Below are 23,970 nucleotides of genomic sequence, written 5' to 3'. Positions count from 1 at the left end.
CCCAACTCGTGAGGTACTGAGAGGACGGAGTTGGGTGATGGTCCTTTAGTTTAGCCTTGATTTACAAATAGAACCATTTATCCAAGAATCGTAATTGCCCAATTCACAAAGGAATCTGATTCTATTGACTTGAGGTGCCTGAAAGCCACAAAATACTTAAGAAGCAAACCAACTTATGTATCATAGTTAGGGGTTTAGAACCTTGAGCATCATATGCTTATGTCATGAATTAGTAACAAAACCTGTTAGGATTTATCAACAAGATATTGAAGAGTAATTCCATTAAAATGAAAAGCATGAATCAGAAGAGAAAAAGTAATCAACACATCCATAATCGTTTTATGATACTATCCAAAATACAGCTTGTAAACCCATTATATCATAACATTAAAAAAATAGCAGAGAAGTTGTCTGCATTCAAACATTCAGTATCCAGGCTGGATGAGATTCGAGCTTAACATAGAACAAGAAGATAAAAACAAAAAGAAGGGACATAACTATTAGTCTTCTGGCATGTAAGGAGGGGGGGTTCCTCTGCCTCAAAGACAACTTCTTCTTCAGGCAACGGTAGTTCTAGACATTCTAAGCTTGCTTCATTATCATTTTCCCATGCCACAATGCGCTCCTCAGCTACGTATAGTTCCAGCCAATTACTCACCATGGTCCTTTTGACATGCTGGGGAGCCATTCGATTAACTTGGCTGGATCACAAGATGTAAAAACACAGAAGAGTGGGACCAGTTGCCTGCGATGTAAGGGGATGTCATAGTGGCATGCTCGACACATAACTAGATCCTTTCTCAAGTTAGCTATGACCTTTCCCAAATTACCCAAACATTCAGGTTTAAAGAGGCCTCTGACCATCATATTCATACTGCCTTTATCTATTTCCACCAGGCTTGCCATGGCTATGAACATAGTCAGCATATCACTAGGAACACACTACGAGTCAGAATTCATAATGAATTCTTTACCCTGAATTCTGAAGATAGCCCTAACTACTATAAAATGTGTATTAAGGAGGACTTGCTTAACTTGGGTACCTGTAATAGGTTCATCTAAGGCAACTTGGCTAGGGGGCCTTTGAGTTTTTGATAGTATCCATCTTGAAGTCTGCCTAGAGATCATACTGGTTCTTTCTATGTAAAACTTGTCCCCGGCACTTCAATACCTACTTGGCATTCTATATACCTTGAGGCTTTTGTTTTACAAATTGAGGGAAAAAGGGAGGATGAAGCCAGAAAAGGAAGAGACATGAGAAAAACACATCATACAAAGACTAGAGAAAAAAATTGATAACCTAAGTCTAGCAGATATATGTTTTAACCGTATTTCAATTTACTATTAGGCTTACCAACAATCTGCAAATCAAATCATAAGACGAGTGAAAAAATATCAAATTCAAACCTTCAATCTGAATACCAAAATGCAGCAGTTAAAATACTGAAAAGTCTAAATTACATCAGGCCTTTAATTTTAAACACACCATACTAAATTCTTAGCCTTAAATAGTCTTAAAGGTCCATAAGTATGTGTCTTAGATCTTTAAATTTCGTAAATTAAATTTATCTTAATAAATTTGCGAATATCATAACCATACTACTATGTTGAACTTGACATTTCCGTTTCCCTTAGTTTCTAACATCTAAAGATGTTTAACAGAGAGACTTAACCAGAAACAAAAAGAGGGTTTGAGGACAGACCAACATTTTCCCAGTTCTTCTAAATTTTCGGGATACTAGAAAAAAACTATACCAACCTATTATTAACCCAGTGCTGACAGAAACCTAGACCAAATTCTTCACTACCTAGCTACATATTGATAGAGACAAGACCATACCCTTAGCTTCCATAAAAAAACCTTAAGGAGGAAAACCTGAACTGCTTCAGGTCACCGCCGGTCCCTTTTCACTGCCCTCCTTTCCAGTGCATTTGTTCGTTGACATTCCTTCTGCAGCTTTATTAATTTTCAGCTTTCGTAGGAAAGTTTCTTCCTCTCCACTTCTTCCTTGGAATCAAGAATTCTTACATTCGCATAGTTCGGGGTATCTTCATGTCTTTCTACACCTTCTTTTAGGTACTTGATGAACCAATTTGTGTCATTTGGCCGGTTAACATGGAAGAGAGCTAGCAGGAAATTGAGGTTCCTAATTGGCATCTCTGTTTTCTCCCAAAAGGTTTCCCAGTCATCTATAGTTAGGATAGAGAACTTCAGAACTGGTTTCCCATCTACCTCCTTTTTGTTATAGTTCTTTGCTCTCTGGGCCATAAGATTGGAGTCCATGTTCCTTAAAACTGTATCCATGTTAACCAAATACTTGTGGAAAAAGTTGCTGCATAGACTCAGCACCACTATCCCTCTCAAAGAACATGGTAATAGCTAGGAATATTGAGGTGATATCAGAATCTCGAGTTTTGTTAGTGTTCTCCAGATATTCTTCCCCAAATATCCTCATGACGACATCTATTACCAAGGAATGGGGAAAACACATAATTCCTCTCAACCTCTCCTTGGTAACAAAATCCTTAACCTCCATCCAGCACTTCTTTCCTTGCATTCTCAGGATGGTCTCCATTGTTTCTTTCTCTGGGTTTACAAGCAATGCTTCTTGTTGGAAGAGCGAGGATGAGAAATAAATAGGATGAATGACAATAAAAAAGGAAATAAATCCTCTTACTTGCTTCGTAATAATGGAAAGGTACCCTTTTTATTACATGGAGGAGAAATGAATTAAAAGTAGAAATAAAAGCCTTGCTGTGGCCTCAATCTCCTTTCTCATAGAAATTTATTACGTACAATAGGGATCATAATCCGGAGGGCAGAGAGCACAAACATATCAATTAATCATAGATATTGCCAAGTACGCAGGACATCCCCTAATTAATTGAAGAAGGGAGGGGAGGGGGCAATGTAAACACTAAGACTCTAAGGCACTAAGAAAGTGTTAATGCCTAAGTCAGCTAACTCATCGACCCTTTTATTTCGTTCGCAGTAGATGTAGTTTTATAGTTTTATCAAAAAATTTACAAAGTTCTAAGGCAGTAGCCAATTTTGCATCCAACCTCCAATTTGGAAGGGACCCCTTTCTAAAAGCATTTATGATTATAGCCGAGTCTCCTTCCATTTCTAACTTTTTGATTTTAAGGGATTTACTTGTTTGCAAACCTTCCACTAAAGTAGATAATTCTGCCTAATTGTTAGTAGCTTCTCCCATATATTTGGATACACTTGCCACTTCTTTACCTTGGTTATCAGAAATGTTGCAACCTATACCTGTTAACCCAGGGTTGTCCCTAGATGCTCCACCAAAGTTGAGCTTGAACCATCCAGGCTTTGGAGGCATCCATACACATTCTTTTCTTTTAAGATTACTCTGTGATTTCCCCTGTCCAATGAAGGGTGGAATTTTTAAACCAATCCATCTGCCTCTCATTTTTTCATCCCAATGAGTCATCCTAGCTGATTTAACTTGAGAATTAAGCAACATGTTTGTTAGTTCTATGATTGCAGAATCAATCTTGATCTTGAGCTAAGAAGAGGGTATTTGTTTTTCTTGGAAGATTCTGTTGTTCCTTTCTTTCCTTAGTTCTCAAAGGACTATGGAGGGGGAGGAGACCCAAACACTATGGTAGATACTGTTAGATCTTAGTGAAGGCCAAGAAGAGAGCATACTCACAATAGAGCTAGGGAAGGCCATACTAACACCTAGTTATTGGCAAAGCCATTGCCAACATGAACTATCATACGAACATTGAAGGAAAAGATGATCTGCTGTCTCTTCTGCTGACTCTTATAAAGGGCATCTTCTCAGACCACTAAAGCCTAATTTCTTAAGACGTTCTACTATGAAGACTCTCTGATGGAGGACATTCCAGCCAAAAATACTAGCCTTAGGTAAGCAAGATTTGTCCCAACATAGTTTAAGTGGCAATGCACACTTAGGGAGTCCAAGAAGGGATTCTAAATACCTATAACCTAGTTTAGAGCTATATTCTCCATCTTTACTTCCATCCAAATAAGGAGGTCCTTACCTCCTTTGAAGTATATAGTCCGAAATTGGAGGATGGATATAAGAAGGGACTTCTCAGGCAAGGGGAGAGCTTCAGAGTCAAAGTCTCTTCACTTCCAATTTAGCCCATTTGCATCAAAGACTACATAGTCACTGACGCTAGAACCCCATATGGCTACCAGAGGAATTTATATCTAGCCAAGGGAGGGATAATGGGAAAGTGGCTTGTACCCTCCCCGTGAGTCTTCCCAAAATAACGCCTCCTTGCCATCTCCAAGTCTCCATGAGAGTTTATCTTGAATGATAGATCTATAATTCAATAGGAAGTTCCAAAATCTTGATCCCTTCGGAGGATTAGGTTCTCTAAAAATATTGATAGGATCCGGGTAGGATAGATATTTCTTGGATAAGACTTTAACCCACTTAAGATGGGGAGATCTTATCATTTGCCATAGTAGTCTTGCCCCTAAGGCAAGACCTTGAAGTTTAATGTTTTGGATACCCACCCCACTTAAGTCTTTGGATCGCATACTTGGTCCCATGAAAGCAGAGAGATCTTTTTCTTGTCAGCAGTACCTTGCCAAAAAAAGGTCCTTATGTGCCCAATAATATTATTAAGCTTATTTCTAGGTAGGTCTAAACAAGAAACTTGGTAGACAGGTTGGGCTGATAGAACTGAAGAAAACATTGTCTTCCTCCCAATTAATGACAACCACTTGCCTTTCCATCTAGCCATCTTTGATTTATTTTTCTCCTCTACTAGCTCCCATAGCTTAGAGACTTTTTGACTCAAGTTAAGAGGGAGTCCAAGATATTTGCAAGGTAGGGATCCCTTATTGAAACCAAGAATGTTACAGATGGATACCTCCATATTGGGGTTAGTTTTAAAGGAAAAAATGTCAGATTTGTCTTTGTTTACCTGTTTCCCTGAAGCATTGATGTATGTATCTAGAATGTCCTTTAAGGTAGGTGCTTCCTTAATCAAGCTCTTCTCATGAAACAACATGGTATCATGTACAAAATGTTGATGGGTGGAGGGGTCCTCACCACTAGTAATGGGAATGCCTCTAATTCGTCCTTCCAATTTTTTATGCAAAATAGATCTCCCTAGTGCATTTGCCATTAATATGAAGAGAAAGGGAGAGATAGGGTCCCCTTTTCTAAGTCCACCGAATCTACAGAAAAACCCTACTGGAGTACTATTGATTAGAATTGACATTTTGGGGGTCGAAATGCATTGATAGATTAATTTTACCCATTGCTTAGAGAAGCCAAATGCTTCTAGACATTTACATAAAATGTGCCAATCTACCTTGTCATATGCTTTTTCAATGTCCACCTTGATGAGCATGCTAGGAGATTTATTAGATTGAACTGAATGGATAGCTTCTTGGGCTAATATAAAACCTTCATAAATTGATCTCCTAGGGATAAAACCGGTTTGTTCCTCACTAATGAGGCTAGATAGGATCTTTTGAAGTCACCACAAGCTAAAACTTTAGTAAAAAGCTTGTAAAGGGTATGCATAGAGCAATAGGCCTAAAATAATTAAAGGACTCCACACTGTCTTTTTTAGGGATTAAAGCTATAAAGATATAATTGACTTCTCACAAAAGTCTACCTGAGCTCCTTACACCTTCTAAGGCTTTGGTACCATCATCTCCCAGAAAGTCCCAACAGTTCTAAAAGAAAACAACAAGAAAGCCATCCATTCTTGGTGGCTTATCCGGATGCATTTGCTTGAGAGCCACCTCTACCTTAGATTTCGTGATTTTCTGCACCAGAAGTTTATTTTGATCTTCTGTAATTAGTTTAGGGATATTGGAGAGAATACTCTGTTAAGAAGGTAAGTTAGAGTTGACTCCGTTATTGTAAATGCCTTCGAAATATGATACTGCTTCTAAATTAATATCTTCAGGGGTATTTTTGGTACAACCATTTGCCTCTTTTATGGAGCTGATATATTTTATTGCTCTTCTATGTTTGGAGCTGTTATGGAAATGTTTTGTGTTATTGTCCCTAGCTTCTAACTATACCTCCCTCAATTTTTGTCTCTTCTTTGGCTAGGACTTCTCGTATTGTTGCATCAACCTTTTTTCCTCTAGAATTTGTTCTTCTCTCATTTCATTTTTCATAACCTCCTCATTAAGGGTTGCTAGTTTATTTTCTAAAGTCAACCTATTGTCGAAAATATTACCAACAAAGTTTGAATTCCATTCCTTCAATCTCCTCTTAATAACTTTTAATTTACTTACAACTTGGAATAATTATGATCCTGATACCTCGATTTCCCCCCACCGTTGTTCAATGAGTTTTAGATAATTTTCATGCTTGAGCCACATTTGCTTGAATTTAAAAGAACAATTGCTAGGGCATTTGTCTTTCAAACTTTCAGTGCTATAGGGTAGTGATCTGATCGTGATATTGGTCTAACTTCGTCTTAGAGCCAAATAGGGATGGAAGGTAAGTCACCATGGATCAAGAATCTATCTAATTGTTCCGCAATGTTGCTAAAGCCTTTCCTTCTATTATTCCATGTGAAGCTATTATCTTGAGATGCTACTTCTAGTAGACCTAACCTATTAACCCAGTTGAAAAACTCCTTTGATGCTAGTGGGAGAGAGTTGGAGCCTCCTTTTTTCTTTGAGAATTTAAGGATAGCATTGAAATCCCCTCCTAAAATGGAGAGATCATCTTGTCTAGAACCTACCCTAGCTTCCAATTCAGTCCATAACTGGAGTTTGTCAACATTGCTGATAGGGCCATATATGTTGAAAATCCTATATCTGAAATTTGACCTGATACCTTTGATTAACCCACTCATCCAATCTTTATTTACTTCTATTGAGGAGATAGAAACATTTTTGGGGTCTCATATTAACAGAAAACCACCTGATTCTCCTTCTACTGGGGAGTCTCTAACCTCCCTCCACCCTAAAGATCTACGTAATTTGGTCATTTCTAAGCTACTTAATTTGGTTTCCTGTAGAAGAAAAATATCAGCTTTAGTATTTGATATGAAGCGCTTAAAGAGCTGCTGATTGTTAGGGGCATGAGGCCCCTAACATTCCATGTGATGACATTCATGGCCCCTTGGGAAAGAATTTCCCCTTCCCAGCTTGTAGAAAATTGGTGATTTTGATTTGGTCTTTGGCAATCCCAACTTTCTAGTGTAATTCCTGCAGCGATTTCCTACCTCTCTTTCTCACTATTTTAGCATGGTCTGGACCTTCTCTACTAGATAGGATAGCTCCTAGACCCAAGGGTACTGGGGAATCATCATCCATATTTACTAAAGCTACCTTATTCGTAATGGGGGTTTATGCTACCTCTTCACCATCCTCGCCATCTTCCTCCATAATTCTGGTAATCAATAAAGACTTTTGGAGTTTAAGCTCCTTTTCGTCATGGATTTTATCAATAAATTGATTCGTAAGGTCCTCTACAATAATGTTGTGAAGAGCTTCAATTAAGATTTTTACTTAAGCTTCCTTCCTCTCAAGGGTTTCACAATGTGTCTCATCAGGATTTCTACCCACTCGGCTATCTATCTCAGGAGATGGGGGTAGAGGGGAATTTTCCTCCCTATTGTCCTTTTCTCTGATGATGACTAATTTAAGACAAGGGAAGGAGGCCATAATTTCCCCTTCTTCTGGCTCCTCCCTAGGAATGGTCGTAAAACCCTTGCCATTCTCATTTAGGGCAATATCAATATCTTTGAAACTTCCCTATCACTCACAATGTAGTAATGAGGTATTCCTAAATCTTGATCCGTGAAAAAGCCTTCTGCTAATCTTGGCTTGATTGAAATGATATTTCCATTAACATAAATATCTAGGGTTTTGAAGTTTATAGTATTGACATCCATTTTGATTATGATAGTAGGGCTTGAGACTGTCAGATTCGATTCTACCATACCAACAAAGGTTCCAAGTTTAGATCCAATGGATTTGATTAAATCCTTGACCAAAAATATAATTGGTAGCTTAGGGATTAAGACTGACTTCTCTACTACAAAATTCGTTGATTTATGAGGATTAAAGAAAGGGGTCCAATCTAAAATTTTAACCGGATAACCATTAAAGACTAAGGTGTTTCCATAAAGAAGCCAATCCTTAAGATCTAAACAATCACAGACTAAATAAATAAACTCATTTTCCATAACTGTGACATTGATATGGTTACCAAGGAGGCTTCTAAGCTAATGTGCAACATTGGTTACCTCCATTCTAGGTTTAGTCTAGCAGGCAAAAAGGCCATTGTCGTTGCATCTCTGTTGAGCATATTTGATTGCATGTTTTGAGAGTGATATTCACCCGATCTTCCTCCTGAAACTCAAGTCTATTATGTATTGATGCTATAGGTCCATGAGGGAGGGAAATTTTTTTGAGTAGGCACCATGGAGGGCTATCAATGCTGGGATCTTTTTTCGTGGGTTGGAGAGTGGCAAAGGAATTAAATTGCCTTCTGTATCCCATTCTCCTCTGATCTTTGATAGTTGGGATCCGATTCAAACCCTTTCTGCAATTAGGATTTATGCGTGATTTGACTTTAATCCATCCTTTATCTAGATTCTCTTTATCTGGGCATCGAAGAAAAGAATTGTGAAAAGGTACTGCATACTTTGTACACCACAAGTGTTCGCATTGTCGATAAAATCTTGGTTGATTTGAGAAAAAATTTGCTCTATTCGCATGAGCAGGAGCAAAGCCCATTATTTCTTAAATACAATCGTATATTATCTCAAGTGATTTGTTATCCACGTTTTGTGCTTGTCTATTCTTTTCTGATCTTTGCTTTTATTGTCGGGATTGCTCTTCTGCATATTTGGAGACTATAGATATAAAAACAAATGTATTGATATTAATTCATTCTTAATCTTGATCCACCAGACCTTATCTTACTCCAACACTCCTAGAAACAACTTGTAGTCCAATTATAAATTTGTTGCTATTCAAAAGATGTTTGCTAGTCCAAAATCATTGTTTCTTTCAGGCTAATTTGCTGCTCCCTTTAATGTCAGTTTTTTGCTAATGCTGGTAGGAGCCATTGTTATAATTTCTCACTACGGTAAGAAAATATTGTCCATATTGTGGTCTATTTTTTCGCAAAAACCTTTGTGATTCCGGAGAACACGACTAAGATCCCAATTTGGAACAAGCTAGCCTAATCTGAATTGAGAAACTGTGATTCGACTACCAATTTTGACTGAAGCGGACGGTTAAAATGCTATTCACTGCTATGGCGCACAATTTTTTTACTCAAAGTGTCTTTGGATATTTATTCTGTAATGTTCCCATCATAAAATAAATATTTAATCAAACCTTTGTTAATGAGCCGATTGATTTAGTATATCTCAGACCCATTTTTATTTAATTGTTTTCGTAGGTGTGGCCGTCGACTATCTTTGTTAATTGTCAAAAAGTTTCTCCGAAGGGTATTTAAGCATGACATGTAGGTAGTAGTAGGTATGCGATTTGGATTATTTTCTTTATACAGCAAATTCCAATTGGGATTTTCTATTGTTTGCCATTTTAGAAGTGAAAGATCTTCCCTATTTGACTCTCTTTGCTTTCGATGGGATTCAACCTCACCCTATTCCGTCAGTGAATTACTTTGCTTCGGATCTGGCAAATTCGGAACACCATTTTAGTCTGGAATATACCTATATCTATCTGTGTTTATTATACTTTGGTGCCTCTAGTACAATTTCTTGAGTTATCCATTCATCCAGAGGGCTTAGTGTTAGTGCATTTGAAGATCAACTCCGTGTTGCATTTTCCCTCGCCGAACGCTTCAACCCATTTCTGTATGTTAACTTCACCCTCACCATATGACCTCCTAAGAGAAAGCGTACAGCCTTCAATCCCCTCGTATGACCTTCTATCTCCACCATATGGCCCCATATCTCAACCTTATGGACTCATATCTCAATTGTATGACTCCCTTGCTTGAGCCGTACAACCCATTCAAACTTTGCCATACGGCCTACCATCTACTACTGTACGGCCTAGACACTCCTCTCTCCAAGCCGTACATTGCCTCCAGTTCATTCTGAAATGAAATTGGGTATACAGTGGTATCACATCTTCAACTGCGGGGATCAGAACATTACATATTCTGGTTGCCAGCTTGACATTTTTCTTCAAATTTGGTAATTATATGTTGTATTGATAATGGAGCAGATAAAAATGAGACTAGCAAAAAATGCAGGAGCTTCCACTTGCAGGTTGTTTTCATTCGCTCTGATGTTTGATTTTAGAAACAACAATTAAGCAATTTAGTAACAACGCTTATTTAATAGTTAATAACATAATTTTTTTCCAGTTATTTTAATAAATTCCTTAAAGCATGGGGTAACTTTAGTGAACTTTTTAATATTCTCTTTGTAACGTACCTTAAGTCTAATGGAAAAGGGGAAAAGTTTGATGACAAATACAATAAAATCATATTATTTCAAAAAGTCTAACCACATTAAAATTTTAGTTTTTTTGGCTCCTAAAGATTATAAAATTTAAAATATACAACTACCATGTCAATACTTTTTTTTAATCTAAACCTTTATACTTACGCATAATAAATTATATAACTAAAATCTAAACAATGATAATGATAGCATTCATTATGAAATAATTTTAACTTCAATTAAAACAATATTCAAAATATAATATTATAAATATTTTAAACTAAATATATAAAATTAATTAAGCTAAAAAAGTAATCATGGGGAGAAAAGAAAAGCAAAAGCAATTACCGGAAATTTTACATGCACCATTTTGGCTTCAATTACTATAGGTGAATGTTGAAAACTTACTGCCACGTAGGTCTACTGTATGGATGACTATTGTCTATCTAGTCCCTAAGTAGGTTTTTAAAACATTATTTATATATACTATTTATCTATAACTATTATTTTGATCTGTTCTCATAATTGAGAAATCCAAATATGGGCTTTGGTAGACAAAAGTCCAGTCCATTATATTTATAGACAAATACATAATAAATATTGTTTACACTGTAGTAGAAAGTTATCTGAAATATTTATAATGAGCAGTTGAGATGGACAGTGATTGACTGGTTGGTCTGTATTGGACACATGCAGAAATTTCTCCTTGGTCTGTGCTGGGTGGCTGGTCTGTGCCGATCATGCCTGGGATAATTAATTTATTTTCTAACATCCCCCCATAAATTAATTATCAGATTCTTGTAGATACCCCCTCATAATCTAGAGTGTATGGGTCCTGGCCTAAATCCTTGTTAACCCATTTACAATCACTTATCAAGTACCATCATTCTATTGTTTCCCCGCACCACAATCACTTTGTCTTTTCACTGTTTACTGCTAACCAATGCAATTATCAAGTAGTTTCAAGCTCACCACAAACATCACCTTAAAATTTGCACTAAAGTGGTTTTGGATTACCGCAAACGAAGAACTCATTGCTCACAAATCATCAAAGCGGGGAAACCATCATCACTATGGGCTTTTCTCCTTTTGTACCTACATTAAATAACTGATTATTGAGTCCATATAAAAAGAAATCCATTTACTTAGATACATGGGTACCCAGCTGTTGTATTCGCCAATTGTATAGGAATCCTTTTCAGATACATGGTTTATTAATATGTTAAACAAAACTCTAGGGTGTTGGGTACAACCTCTAATGCACCCCTTACAATAGCCCATTAATCAACCATCCAATAATTCAGTCTTCATGAACAGTCTCCAAAATACTATTAACAACAATTTCTTGAGGGGTATCATTTCAACAATTTTCTTTTACATAACTACTATTGACAGTAACACATTTAGAGAGACCTTTGCACCATGACAACAATCTCTAGCACACCATCTCATTTTCTAATCAATACAACTCCCACAGCTAATTTAATACTGGACATGTATACAATTTATTGACAAACCCTATATACTTCATCTAGCACCTAAGTTAAAAATAAGATCATTAACACCTAATACTAAGCCAATAAAACCAGAGATTTTTAGAAATATATATTAAGATCTTTCTTTGTAGCAGCTGCTGCAACTCTTATTTGTCCTTGACAGTCAACATCATTTTCATACATTAGCAACAATCTTCTTCTCTCACATGAATTGTGCACACACTCTCTGGCACTCCCACTTGCACAAAGGTGCTCCACAGACCATTAATCTATGACTGGCAGCTTCACACAATGCTTATTTATCTTTGATTGTCTAACTCCAATTTCACACATCTCTAACAATATCACACTTTCAATTTTCTTTTCTTTCCAGTGGTCCCTGTCTTTAGCATGAGCTATAATCTTCTGCTTCATTAACTGGATATAAGACAACTCACATTCTTTGGCCAAATACACCATCAATCATTTTTCATTCAAATACACTCTCAATCATCTTGCCAGAGATTCTTCAATGATCTTTTGATCTGACACCACCGCTCCAAATCAAAACTCTTTCAGATTCTCCTAACTCTCTACACTCTGTTGTGTATTTTTTGGGGCAGCAGCAACCTTGGTTTCTATGCTTTGAAGGTAAGTCCATCTGCAATACTCCACTCTCATCTGCATACTACGTAAACAGAATAGCACAAGGAGAACCATATTGGAAAACAGCTTACTTTTATAATTGGGGCACAAAGAACTCTACACCAATGATTCTTTCTTAATAGCTCATTGAGCAGCAGCTAACCACTTCATATCCAAACTGAGCTCTTTGAAACCACCACCAATTCATCTCGAAACAAAGCACATCAGTGGGTTTGTATTTCATGGACTACAACTTTCATCACTCAGACTTGTAGACAGCTGCAATACTCTTGCATAGCTGATAAACATGTCAAACACCGTACAAAGATAAACACACAAAAGCACATTCATTTAGGACACTCTGATTTTATCCCCGAGTGGAAATCAATCCACAATAGATCAAAAAAATAATAACTCACACTTGACCAGATCAGATTGTAAAGCCAATCTTTCCTTTGGCTCTGATACCAAGTTGAGAAACCCAAATATGGGCTCTGATAGAGACAGGCCCAGTCCATTATATTTATAGACAAATATATAATAAATGTTGTTTACAGTGCAGTAGAAAGTTAGCTGAAATATTTATAATGAGCAGTTGAGATGGACAGTGATTGACTGGTTGGTCTGTATTGAACACACGCAGAAATTTCTCCTTGGCTGGTTATGGGCGGCTGGTCTGTGTCGACTATGGCTGGGATACTTAATTTATTTTGTAACACTCTTTCCATATACAAAAAATAACTATGTATTAATATTAGTAAAAGTGAGATGATTACAATAAAAAATGCAATTATCAGTTCCATTCGAAATAGTTTCTTGCATAAATAACCAGTCAAAACAATCTTATTTTATCTATCAGACATTCCACAATAAGACATAACTGGCGTATGAGGCCAATGAAATTCAGCTCGTTTTTCCATCCCACTGGCAATCTCATGTGCCGCATTTCTCCATCTACTGTTGCTGAAAACAATCCTTTTAACTCTCCTTTCATGACTTAATAGCAGGTGAGATCATTTGGTAAGTCATTTTGCCAGATTCAATGGACACTTGACAGAACACATTCATTTGATAAGAAAGAAGTATTAAATGCAGTGCCTAAACTGCAGATTTTTTGTCAATTGGCAGCATCACTGAATATTTCATTCACTATAATGGCCCATCTCCCATCAGTAATTTTCTTCACCACAGCCATACGTTGATTGATATTTGAGGGCTTCAGTTTGAGTCCCAGTTTGAATAACATCATTCAATTTCAAAATGGTTTATGAAAGACATTAGGCACTACGCAGCTTCCCTCTCTTCCATTGAATTTGATACACACGATTCCTCCATTTTATTCTTTTCTACGGTGGAACACATTTGCGAATGGCAATGGCAATGCAGTGTAGGGCCGAAAACCATTGAAGTCGGTCTTCAAAAGCTATATCTTAGATCGATTTAATTACCTTTCAATTGTGCGTTTACTGGTGAACGGAAAATTTAATTGCGCGCTATTTTTTAGCGCTGGGTGAGACATCCCCACATAACTAGCCTATTGGCTAATTAATTCAGCTTCTGTTTGTACAACTGATAACTCCTTTGGTGTTGAATCTCTCCATTTATTGAGATTACAGAGATCTTCAATGTCAATACTGCACACATAACTAATACTGCACACATGACTCTAGAAGTGTAGAAAATCAGTTTCACCAAAGTAGTTATCACTAGACTGCTTCCTAAAAAATAAATTCCTTCGTGACCTTGAAATCTATATAGAAAGCTTTAATATCCTTCACTGTTCGCTAAAATTTCTTTCTCATATCATCACAACTTTTGGTCTGGTTTCGTATTCTGTGAGAATTGAGCTTAAAGGGAATTACAAAATGGCAGGTTTTGGTGTTCACATTGTTTTAACTTTGTCATGTCCCCTCTTTAGCTTTGTCTAGCAGTGACATGAGAGTTAGCTTATTATGGAGTCTCATGGGCTGGCAGTGGTGATCAGGGACTCAGTCAGGATTTTCAGTGTCTAGATTTGTTATTAGAGGTAGTAGTAGATCAGTTGAGAGCAATTCCTTGATTTTAGGAGGCTGTTCCTTGATTGTAGGAGATTCCTACCTTTTAGGAGGTGGCGACGTTTTCCAGAGTTGAGGTTCTATGAGATCAGATTTGGGTGTGTTACCTATTTTTAGGAGTATCCCTAGATTTGAGGGTGAGATTGCCATTTGGCCTAGGTTGTCTGTCATCAATCATAGGTAGGTGACAAACTTAGTTTCATGTTTTGGAAGTGTTTGGGTTGTTCCTTGGCTACTTCGGAAATATTTTAATATATTTAAATATTCTCCTAAGTTAGCATTTAATAATTTAAATAAGGCTAAGTGTTTAGCCATTTTGGAGTAATAAAGAGTTTTTTTTGGCTCCATTTGGATTGATTTGCCTATGTGTGAGAGCTCGTTGGAAAGAGCTCAGTCTCTACTATTTGATTATCACTTGCCAGGACTTATTTGATGCTTGGAGCTATTTGTCATTAATAAAGTAATGATTTATCTTTATTTGGACGCCTTTATTGGGGAAATAATTTTATATTATAAAGTCCAAATGAAATCCACTTTAGGGTTCGATTTGCCTTGGAGAGGGGATATAAAGAGATGGTAACCTAAAGGTGAGTATCTTTATCATTTTGTCAACCTATTTTGGACACCATTGCTTTGGAAGAGCATTCCTCACCTAGGACACAAACCCTAGTGTTCAGAGTAGATTTGTTGGGTATCCCTCAACAAGATCAGATTTGAAGGTTCTTATGCATACATTTTGATCACGGTAGAGGATCAATTTCTAGTATTGCAGTCACTCTTTGCAGGTAGTGGATTTATAGGGAAGGCGACCACTTTTGTTTAGCTTGACTTTTCCTTGTAGCAGCTCGCTGGAGGAATTCTGGAGTGTTTATTTGTAGCAAACTGGAGTTGTTTTATTGCAACGGCTTGGGCTCTATCATTTGAACTTGTTTGGCTGTAGCCGGTTCCCATATTCAACTGGCGTCAACTTTGTTTGAAGTACATCTGTATTGTTACTATTCTTATATAAATTAGACTCTACTAGTACGGTTTTAGAATCATTTCCAGAATACTATGTATTGCTGCATATGATTTCTGTCATTTCTATTTTATTAGTTACTGTTATTTATTCATTATAATGACTATATTCTGAAAAATACAAAAATAAACAACCTTATTCTGCAACTTCTGTCTAGCTCTATAAGATCAAAGAAAAATCTATAAGAAAATATAATTTATATAATTAAACAAATAGCAGCAGTAGAGAAAATATCCATTTGGGATATTTCAACTTTTTCTGCTTTTTTAATCATTTTAAGTGCGCCACAAAGAGCCACACATTGTTCTCTTGTGTGTGATAATTTCCAATATTTGCATTCTTAAACTATATTTCTGACATGTCAGTGCCAAGTAAAAGGATGTCTTGGCTTATATTCTAGAGACATTAGTTGCAATGGCTAACCCAGATAATAAAGGATTTGAAGTGGTCTTCTTACACAATTAGAGAATTAAGACGAAATCTGCAAATGGGAGAAGCATTTGATTGTAGAGCTCTTGTTCTAATCACCAATGTTGGGCGTGTATGTGAACCACAGTTGAGTTCTTTGCCTTGAATGGATCCAATGTACTTGATGATAGATTTAGGTGTCTTCACCTTCACTGGCTTTGCCGAAGCAAATTCTCATTGGCATGTCGGTCCTCAATATAGTTTTTCCGCAAACACCCTATTTGATGGACTAAACCTACCATGGGCAAAACAAAAATGACGGACACTTCAATGTAATGTACATACCTGAAAGCACAACTCAAGAACAGTATGGTGGGGAGGTATGGAGGTGAGCAGAGATGCTTTTGTTCTTGATGAGCTAAACTGAAGGGTTCCCACATATATATCCATCTACAGGTTGGTAAACTATGTCATCTGTTGTGAAATTAAGATCGTTTCTGCAAATGTTATAACATTGCCATTGTGATTGTGAAAGATCCCCAATACCAGAGGTGTTGGAAATTGTTGTTTGTTTCACAATTTGAGCCTTTGGCTAGCGTTTGGCATCTCTGGAAGACTGCCCAATTCTGAATTTTTTGTTTTCTTGCTGGTTTTTCAATTGTTTTTGAATTTTTGAAGATATATGCAAAAATAAAAGATAACTAACAAACAAATCTAAACTACATATAATAAACAACATTCATTATTGAAAATACTTGACAATCTGGAAATGCCTCATACCATACTAGGAATAGTAATCAGATTTTTGCATTGAAATAGAAAGACTGCCAATGTTGATCGCTACCTCAAATACCGATGCCTCAACTGCAAATAATGGCTGCCCAGCTGAAAATGAGTCTCCCACAAATGCAAAGTTGTCTAGGAAGAAATCGATTTCTCCTCTGATCTCACTATTTCCAATATCTCAAAATTCAATCACCCAAATACTTGTTGAGGTTTGCATCCCAACAATCCAGACTCGAGGGTTTTGTCCCAAGCCACAAAATCGCTTTCCCAGAGCAATTCCAAATATCATAAGATTTAAATGTCAAAAGATAATGAACATTTAGGTCTTCATCTCCTTATAACTCCTCCCAAGTGCAAATCGAACCCTAAATGAGAATTACACTTCACATTTTATAATAAAATAACATTTTCCCAAATAAAGGCATCCAAGCTATTGGAAAAACATTACTTTATTAAAATGTCACGACTCAAAGTGCCAAAATGTCCTCGGATAGTGAAAATAGTTCATAATAATTCAAGACCTTTCCAACAAACTATAACAAAAGGGCACATCTGACCAAACAAAGCCATATTCCCCTTATTGCTTTGAAATGGCCACATAAATAGCCTTATTATAAATGATTTAAATGCTAACTTAAGAAATATTTAAATATATTAAAATATTCCCCATTTTGCCTCTGAAAGCCCAAACCAACCAAGTAAATGTGAAACTAACTATGTCACATGTCTGTGACTGATACCAGATGAGATGGGTTAACTGGCAGTCCCATCCTTATAATCTAGTGATGCACCTAGAAACTACAGAACTCACCCTATCATCCTGAAATTGAAACCATGGAATAGTCCCGTTGAACCTCACATCTGAAAACTACATCCTCCTCCTAAAATGTAGGGATACCCCCTAAAATCAAGGAACTGCACCCAACTGGCTCCTAAGTGCCTGTAAAGTCTAGCCCGATCACTGAATATCCTGTATGAGTCTCTATCCACAATTGCTAGCTTACGAGACCCTCATGATAGACTCACTTACATAACTCTGCTAGTTAGACTAAAGAGGGGACATGGCAGATTGATGTATTCCAAATGCAGATTTGGATCTCATATAAATATGAGAGGAGACATGTCTCATGAAGAGACATGTCTCTAAGGTGTAATCATCATTTAATAATATTATATTAACATAAATAATAATATATCTAACAATATATATGTATTATATTATATATCTATAACATAAGAAATATATATAATATAATATATATTAAATGCTATTATATACAATAATATTATTTAACATGGATAAGTATATATAGGAAATGATGATTTACCAATAACAATAATGTATCTTAGATCAAACCAATCTGACTGAAGCTACAACCTTAACATTCGCTCTTAGCTAGCGAGGATTTGTAGAACACATTATGCTCTCAAGTATATGAAGAGATTGTTTCAGAATGATATTCTTGGAATGACATATTTAAGGATATCAAAATATATCCGTCAATTTAGATGTTATCTTTCAATATAATTCGAAGTATGATTCAACAAGAAATGTCAATCATTTGATATTCATCATACTTATATTCTTTTTGATATATGCACTGATATCAAATAAGAGATGTCTATCAAGAGAATAAGTTATCTGATTTTTAGCTCTCCAGGACAATTAAGTCGATCAGATTAACAAAAATCACAATGTCATGAAATCATCATGACAAGTATTATGATCTCCGGCACTTCGGGACAACAACTCAATGAAGCCTGATCATAATACATTCGTTATCATGAATTTCAACACTCTATGACAACAACTTAATGAAGTATGTCATGATAACAAGTCTACCATTGAAAAGACTGTCACCTTACAATGGTTACCTTCTGTTTATATATGTCAATGAAAGATCATAACGTTTCATTACATATGTGAAATAGCAACCACCGTGAAGTAAGTCAGAGGGTGGTACAAAGGCTTTCACCTCAATTCTCTCTCTCACAGAGAAGAATGCATTACAAGGAATTTTACTTAGAACTTCTCCTCATAGAGAAGATACCATTCACAAAGGATTGCACCTCAAAATTCTCTCCCTAAACAATGATCTTGGGAAGTTAGGTACTCTAGTTACAATTTACTCCATTAGAAGCTTTGTTCGCCCAAGGATGCCTTTCAAACTCTCTCCAAATCTAATATCGATCTTCCGACATTCTGGTTATAAGTCATTACTTCCTCATGATATACATAGAAGTAGGCCCATCAAAATTATGCAATCACACACATGTATTTTTAGACTCCCTCTAAGTATCAATCCTATAAGCTCATGCGTTGCCTTAGAAGAAGTGTCATATTCCTTCTTAATGTAGAAGGATCTGATAATCTAAATCATCAAAGATATTTGCTTCAAGAGCCTCACTTTATCCATCTTGATCATCAACATCTTTGGAGCTACTATCATAAGATTGGGTTTGCACAATATTTGGTAGCATATGTCAAGTACCAACCTTCTTTTTCTTGCAAGAACATCCTTAGACATAAAGGAAAAAAATCAAGGCAAATAACTCTTATAGTATGCATAGGATTATAAATAAATGAATATATAAATGTAAAAGATACGAGTACTTATCTGCCCATTAGGGTCATGGAACATCTTCTTTCTAAAGATGGTTCAAATGGGAATGAAACATTGGTTATTATTCCCCCACAATGTAAAATTCCCACTCTTATATTGTTGAACGCTTTTGCATCATATCAAATATGCCAACTTCTTTTTAAGTTCCAACTTGCTCTTTTCATCCATTAAAGGTTCAAACATTCATTAAGATTAATAGTAGAAGCAAACATATCCTTCCATTCTCTTAAACTTATCCACAATACGCCAATATCTTGATTGAATATGATTGTGCCACATGAATGAATCTACAACTCATATGTCGAGTGTCATTCATCAAATAGAGACTTGTAGATGGTTCAAATGAATTCTTAAAAGCTTCATTAACCTCTTACAACAACAACTCAAATTTCCTCAGTTCATGCAAAGGTATTTGTTTGATTTTTTGAATAAACCTATATTACACACATCTTGCAATCTGTGTATTCCAAATTTATATCATTGGTGAATCCATCACAATGTGGTTTACTCCCTCTAAATTAATATGATCAAGAGCACCAAAGGTTGATTGAATCATATCCTCTATATGCTCCCTCTCTTTTAAGGTTTACACAAAAGTCTTGGCTTTCTAGAATACCCAATGTATGACTTGGTGATCTCAATGATCAAAGTATTATTGTGAATGATAGTGTTGGTACAATATATAGAGTATATTCATGCTTCAAAAGCTTGTATTTGTACATGAATGACACTCTTATGCATATTTACTTGTTTGATTTCATACTAACACGAGTGAAAATTATAGAAGATAATATACTTCCTGTCTAAAGCTTCAAGTATACGTAGTATCAAGATCTTGTCCTCTTTGTCCAAGGTTGCCTCTAATTGACTATCAAACTCCCTCTGATTCTCAATAAAATTCTCAGAGGGAAAGCTTAAGGCATATGACTCATGTAGAAATAACAATGTTAACATTAATTAGAATTTTAGTAATTTAACTCATCCTTATTACTAACAATATCATAAATGATAATAACACAACTCTTTATTTTTTATTTTCAATAATGGAAATAAGATAACAAAATACTTAAATTTGTTACTTATCATACCCTGATAATAGATCTCACAACCAACAAATTATTCAATCTCATTTTGAATTAAAATGTCATCATTTCCTAGTACATCATGGTTATTCATTTACTTTGCATATAAATAGATATCATTCACAAAAAGAAATATTCATGCCTTCCTTATAAATAATCTTTGTTAAATAAATAAATAATCTTCCTTAATAAAACATTCATAAATTAATGAATTAGAATGTTCTCCTACGTTCTTACCTTCCTTAGTAATAGTGGAACATTTGTACCTTAATAGTTGCTCAAAACTTGTGCTTGGTGGGACACAATCTTCTATTAATGCGATGCTCTTCCAATTCGCTTCTCCATATTTATCTATGTTTAACTTTATTTGTCAGTTACAAACTTAAAAGTATTCAATACATTCCCATTATTGGTGAGTTGTACTTGCTTTGGATTCTCCGATAAGTGAAATGCACTCTCTCTCATGCTGACTGTGTCTTCTTAATGACATATCTCACTTTGATTACTAGTGGCACCACTAAACTTAGGAAGATTTATCAGATAATATTCTTAAGATATAAACGATGGTATTTGACTTTGGATCCCACAATAGCGATAATGAAGAGCTATAAGACTATTCCATACAATCATATAATAATGCTTCCTTAATCAATGTTATTAAAATAGAGGGTGACCTGAGAACATGAGCACATGTTTGCTTTTCCTCCATCATTGCTGACTTGCGCTCAGCAACACCTTTGGATATCGATAGCAACATTTGTGCAAGATTTACTAATCCTCTTGGATACTTAGCATCATTCATCATAGCAATTCTTATTTGTGGTTATATCATCATTGCAGAATCAACATGTGGAATAGTGATGCACACACATCAATTCATTACTCATTAATATTGTATTCAGGATTACATTAGCCAAGAGGGGAATCTCAAGCTTCATCTCCATATTGTTGGTGAAACTATCCATAGAGGACCATTGTGTGTATTTCCATTCTGAAAGTCCCAAGAAGGGGATTGATAGGGTTGTCATTTGTACTTGTGGATGTAGACAACTCTCCTCCTTTGGTTGCACTCCCAAACCCCACATTGCAGTCTGCAAGTTTCATTCTGTCTTTTGCCCAATTCAAATCTCTTCTCCAGCAATTTTCTACCACATTGTATTAGGGGACGAAAGTAGACAGGGTCACCTGAATGATCAATACTATCATGGAAAAGCCAGCCATACAGAATCTTCGGTCCATGAAGATGATTGAAAATATGTGCTTGAACAAATAAATAAGATGCCAAGTCTGCCAGTGCACGAACGAATCAAGGATCAATATGAAGTAATAAATCCATAATATCCACGTTGCAACGAAGATGCAGACATTTACAGTCGGTGTCCTTAGATGTATTCTTCTAAAAGAGCACCAACTCTCCTTATCAACTAACTTGTTCTCTTTCAAAATTGACTAGTTAATACGAGTGGATGACAAAGTGCATAAATTATGTTTGCATTGGGCACAATTATAAAATTTGCATATTGGTTTGAGCCATTACTCAATTACCTGGCATCGCACGGAAGGTTCATTCTTCTCTTGTAGGTGTATTCAATTGTCATAAATTATAGTAATCTCTCTTAGAAAACCTTAGTTAAATTCCCTATGAGAAATTCGTGGATTACTGGCAACTCCCATGATATTTTTTTTTAGTAGACAATTCGGCATTCCCAACCATTCTACAATATTGCTGATGAGACTGTGACAATAATTATCACCGTGTTTTCGTTATATCACAAACATCTGGTGTCCCCCTCTTCGCAGAAAATGAACTCTAACAGTTAGTTTAATTACTTTAGCCAAATGCTATTGATTTGAGAAATGAGTCTGCGATCTCCAAGCTTGTAAACTAATATATCTGATGTTTCAGTCTTCTATTTGATTTGGTATAGAAAAATTCTAGTTCGACAAGAATCAATTGGTTTGTCATCCATGACAACATCATCCAACCACTATTTCTAGATTAGAAGTATCCCATGCCTTTAATTACTTTCTTATTATCATTGCTAATATAGATTGTTCTTTTAATTCTCATCCCTTGTTTCTTTACATTTGCAGTTTGGCTCTGATACCACTTTGTGAAATTAAGATTGTTTCTGTAAATGTTATAACATTGCCATTGTGATTGATGTGTTCCAAATGCAGATCTGGATCTCATATAAATATAAGAGGAGGAGATGTGTCTCATGAAGAGACATGTCTGTAAGGTGTAATCATCATTTAATAATATTATATTAACATAAATTGTATATATATATACATACTATTTAACATGGATAAGTATATATAGGAAATGATGATTTACCAATAACAATAATGTATCTCAGATTGAACCAATCCGACTGAAGCTACAACCTTAACATCGGAAATAGGTAGAGAATGAGTTCGTTGTGAATCTGATCGCTATCATGATCTGTTGGACAGTTTCAACGTAATATCTGTGTGCATTTATTACTGTGTTCTTCCCAGTTTGGAGCTTCTTCATAAATTATAATGACTACCTGCTCTCCCACTTTCTGGCGAATTCATAACTGTTGGTATTCTTTTAACAGGTTAGACATCTTATTAAGTGATCAAAGTCTCCTATATAATATCCTATCAGCTAAAAATAACATTTCCTGTTTAAAAAAATAGTTGTTCCCATATCTTAAGTACCCAAGAAACCCCATCACATGCAACCTTGATCTTTTTGCTTTTAGGACATTATAATAAGCTCCATTTCAATGCAGAAAGTAATCATCCATAATGTATAAGAGATATTAGAAGGACCTTGTTTACCAATATATATGTTTATGTAATCTGGGTGACAATTGACAAGCAATGCATATTGCATTCCTTCCTAACAAAGATAAAACAGTTTTACTTGTTTTTAATATGTAAATTTTGAGGCCCGGGATTGGTTACAAACCAGAAGATCATTTGTGTGTGTATCTTTAGTGTACATAAGTAGTAACATATTTCTGATCTGCGTGCAGTGGCAACAGGAATGTCTTTGATGAGGTGTGATTATTGATTGCAAATAAGTTTTGATATAGATGTTACATAGGAATGACTCCTTGATTATGTTTTCAGTGAGGAGGTTGGCTCTAAGTTTTTCATTTCTTTTTCTGGAGATATACAGGCCTTTTCTGAGTCAACTCTGAATCCTCCATCTTTTGTACGATTGACTGATGTTAAAAGTGTGCCAACTTCTTCTATCCTTCCACCATTGCAAAGTATTATAGAACATAATAATATACAAAAGGTGAGTCTACTTTTATTTAACTTTATTGTTTTCAGCATGACAATGTATGGCTTGTTCATTAGGTTAATCATCAACCTCTCAGCTATTTCAAACTGTGTTCATATTTCAGGAAAAAATTATCAATTTGATAAAAGATGTGAAATGTGGAGAAACACCTTCAGGTTTAGTTCTGCCTCATTTTT

General features: G+C 35.8%; 1 protein-coding gene across 6 annotated transcripts in view; it reads left to right on the top strand.

Annotated features, from left to right (window-relative positions):
• LOC149568649 (uncharacterized) overlaps positions 1–23,970 on the top strand; it is a 240,319-nt gene that overhangs the window by 149,970 nt on the left and 66,379 nt on the right. For 2 of the 6 annotated variants that reach the window (XR_016362597.1, XM_089821524.1), the window contains exons 17-18: positions 23,666–23,788; positions 23,898–23,949. Coding sequence is in view for 4 of the 6 variants with exons in the window: in XM_089821524.1 (XP_089677650.1) it covers positions 23,666–23,788; positions 23,898–23,949 (175 nt within the window). In the remaining 2 variants the exon portion in view is untranslated. Of the gene's footprint in view, positions 1–23,657; positions 23,790–23,897; positions 23,950–23,970 lie in introns of those variants that run through there. The other 4 variants (XR_016362596.1, XM_089821523.1, XM_089821526.1 and 1 more) reach the window with 3 other exon arrangements.

This window comes from Cupressus sempervirens, chromosome 3 (genome assembly GCF_028749045.1).
Source record: "Cupressus sempervirens isolate cs-2001-9-10 chromosome 3, ASM2874904v1, whole genome shotgun sequence".
NCBI classification, from domain to species: Eukaryota; Viridiplantae; Streptophyta; class Pinopsida; order Cupressales; family Cupressaceae; genus Cupressus; species Cupressus sempervirens.
The sequence above is the reverse complement of the archived record's forward strand: the minus strand, read 5'-3'. Positions and strand labels throughout refer to the sequence as shown.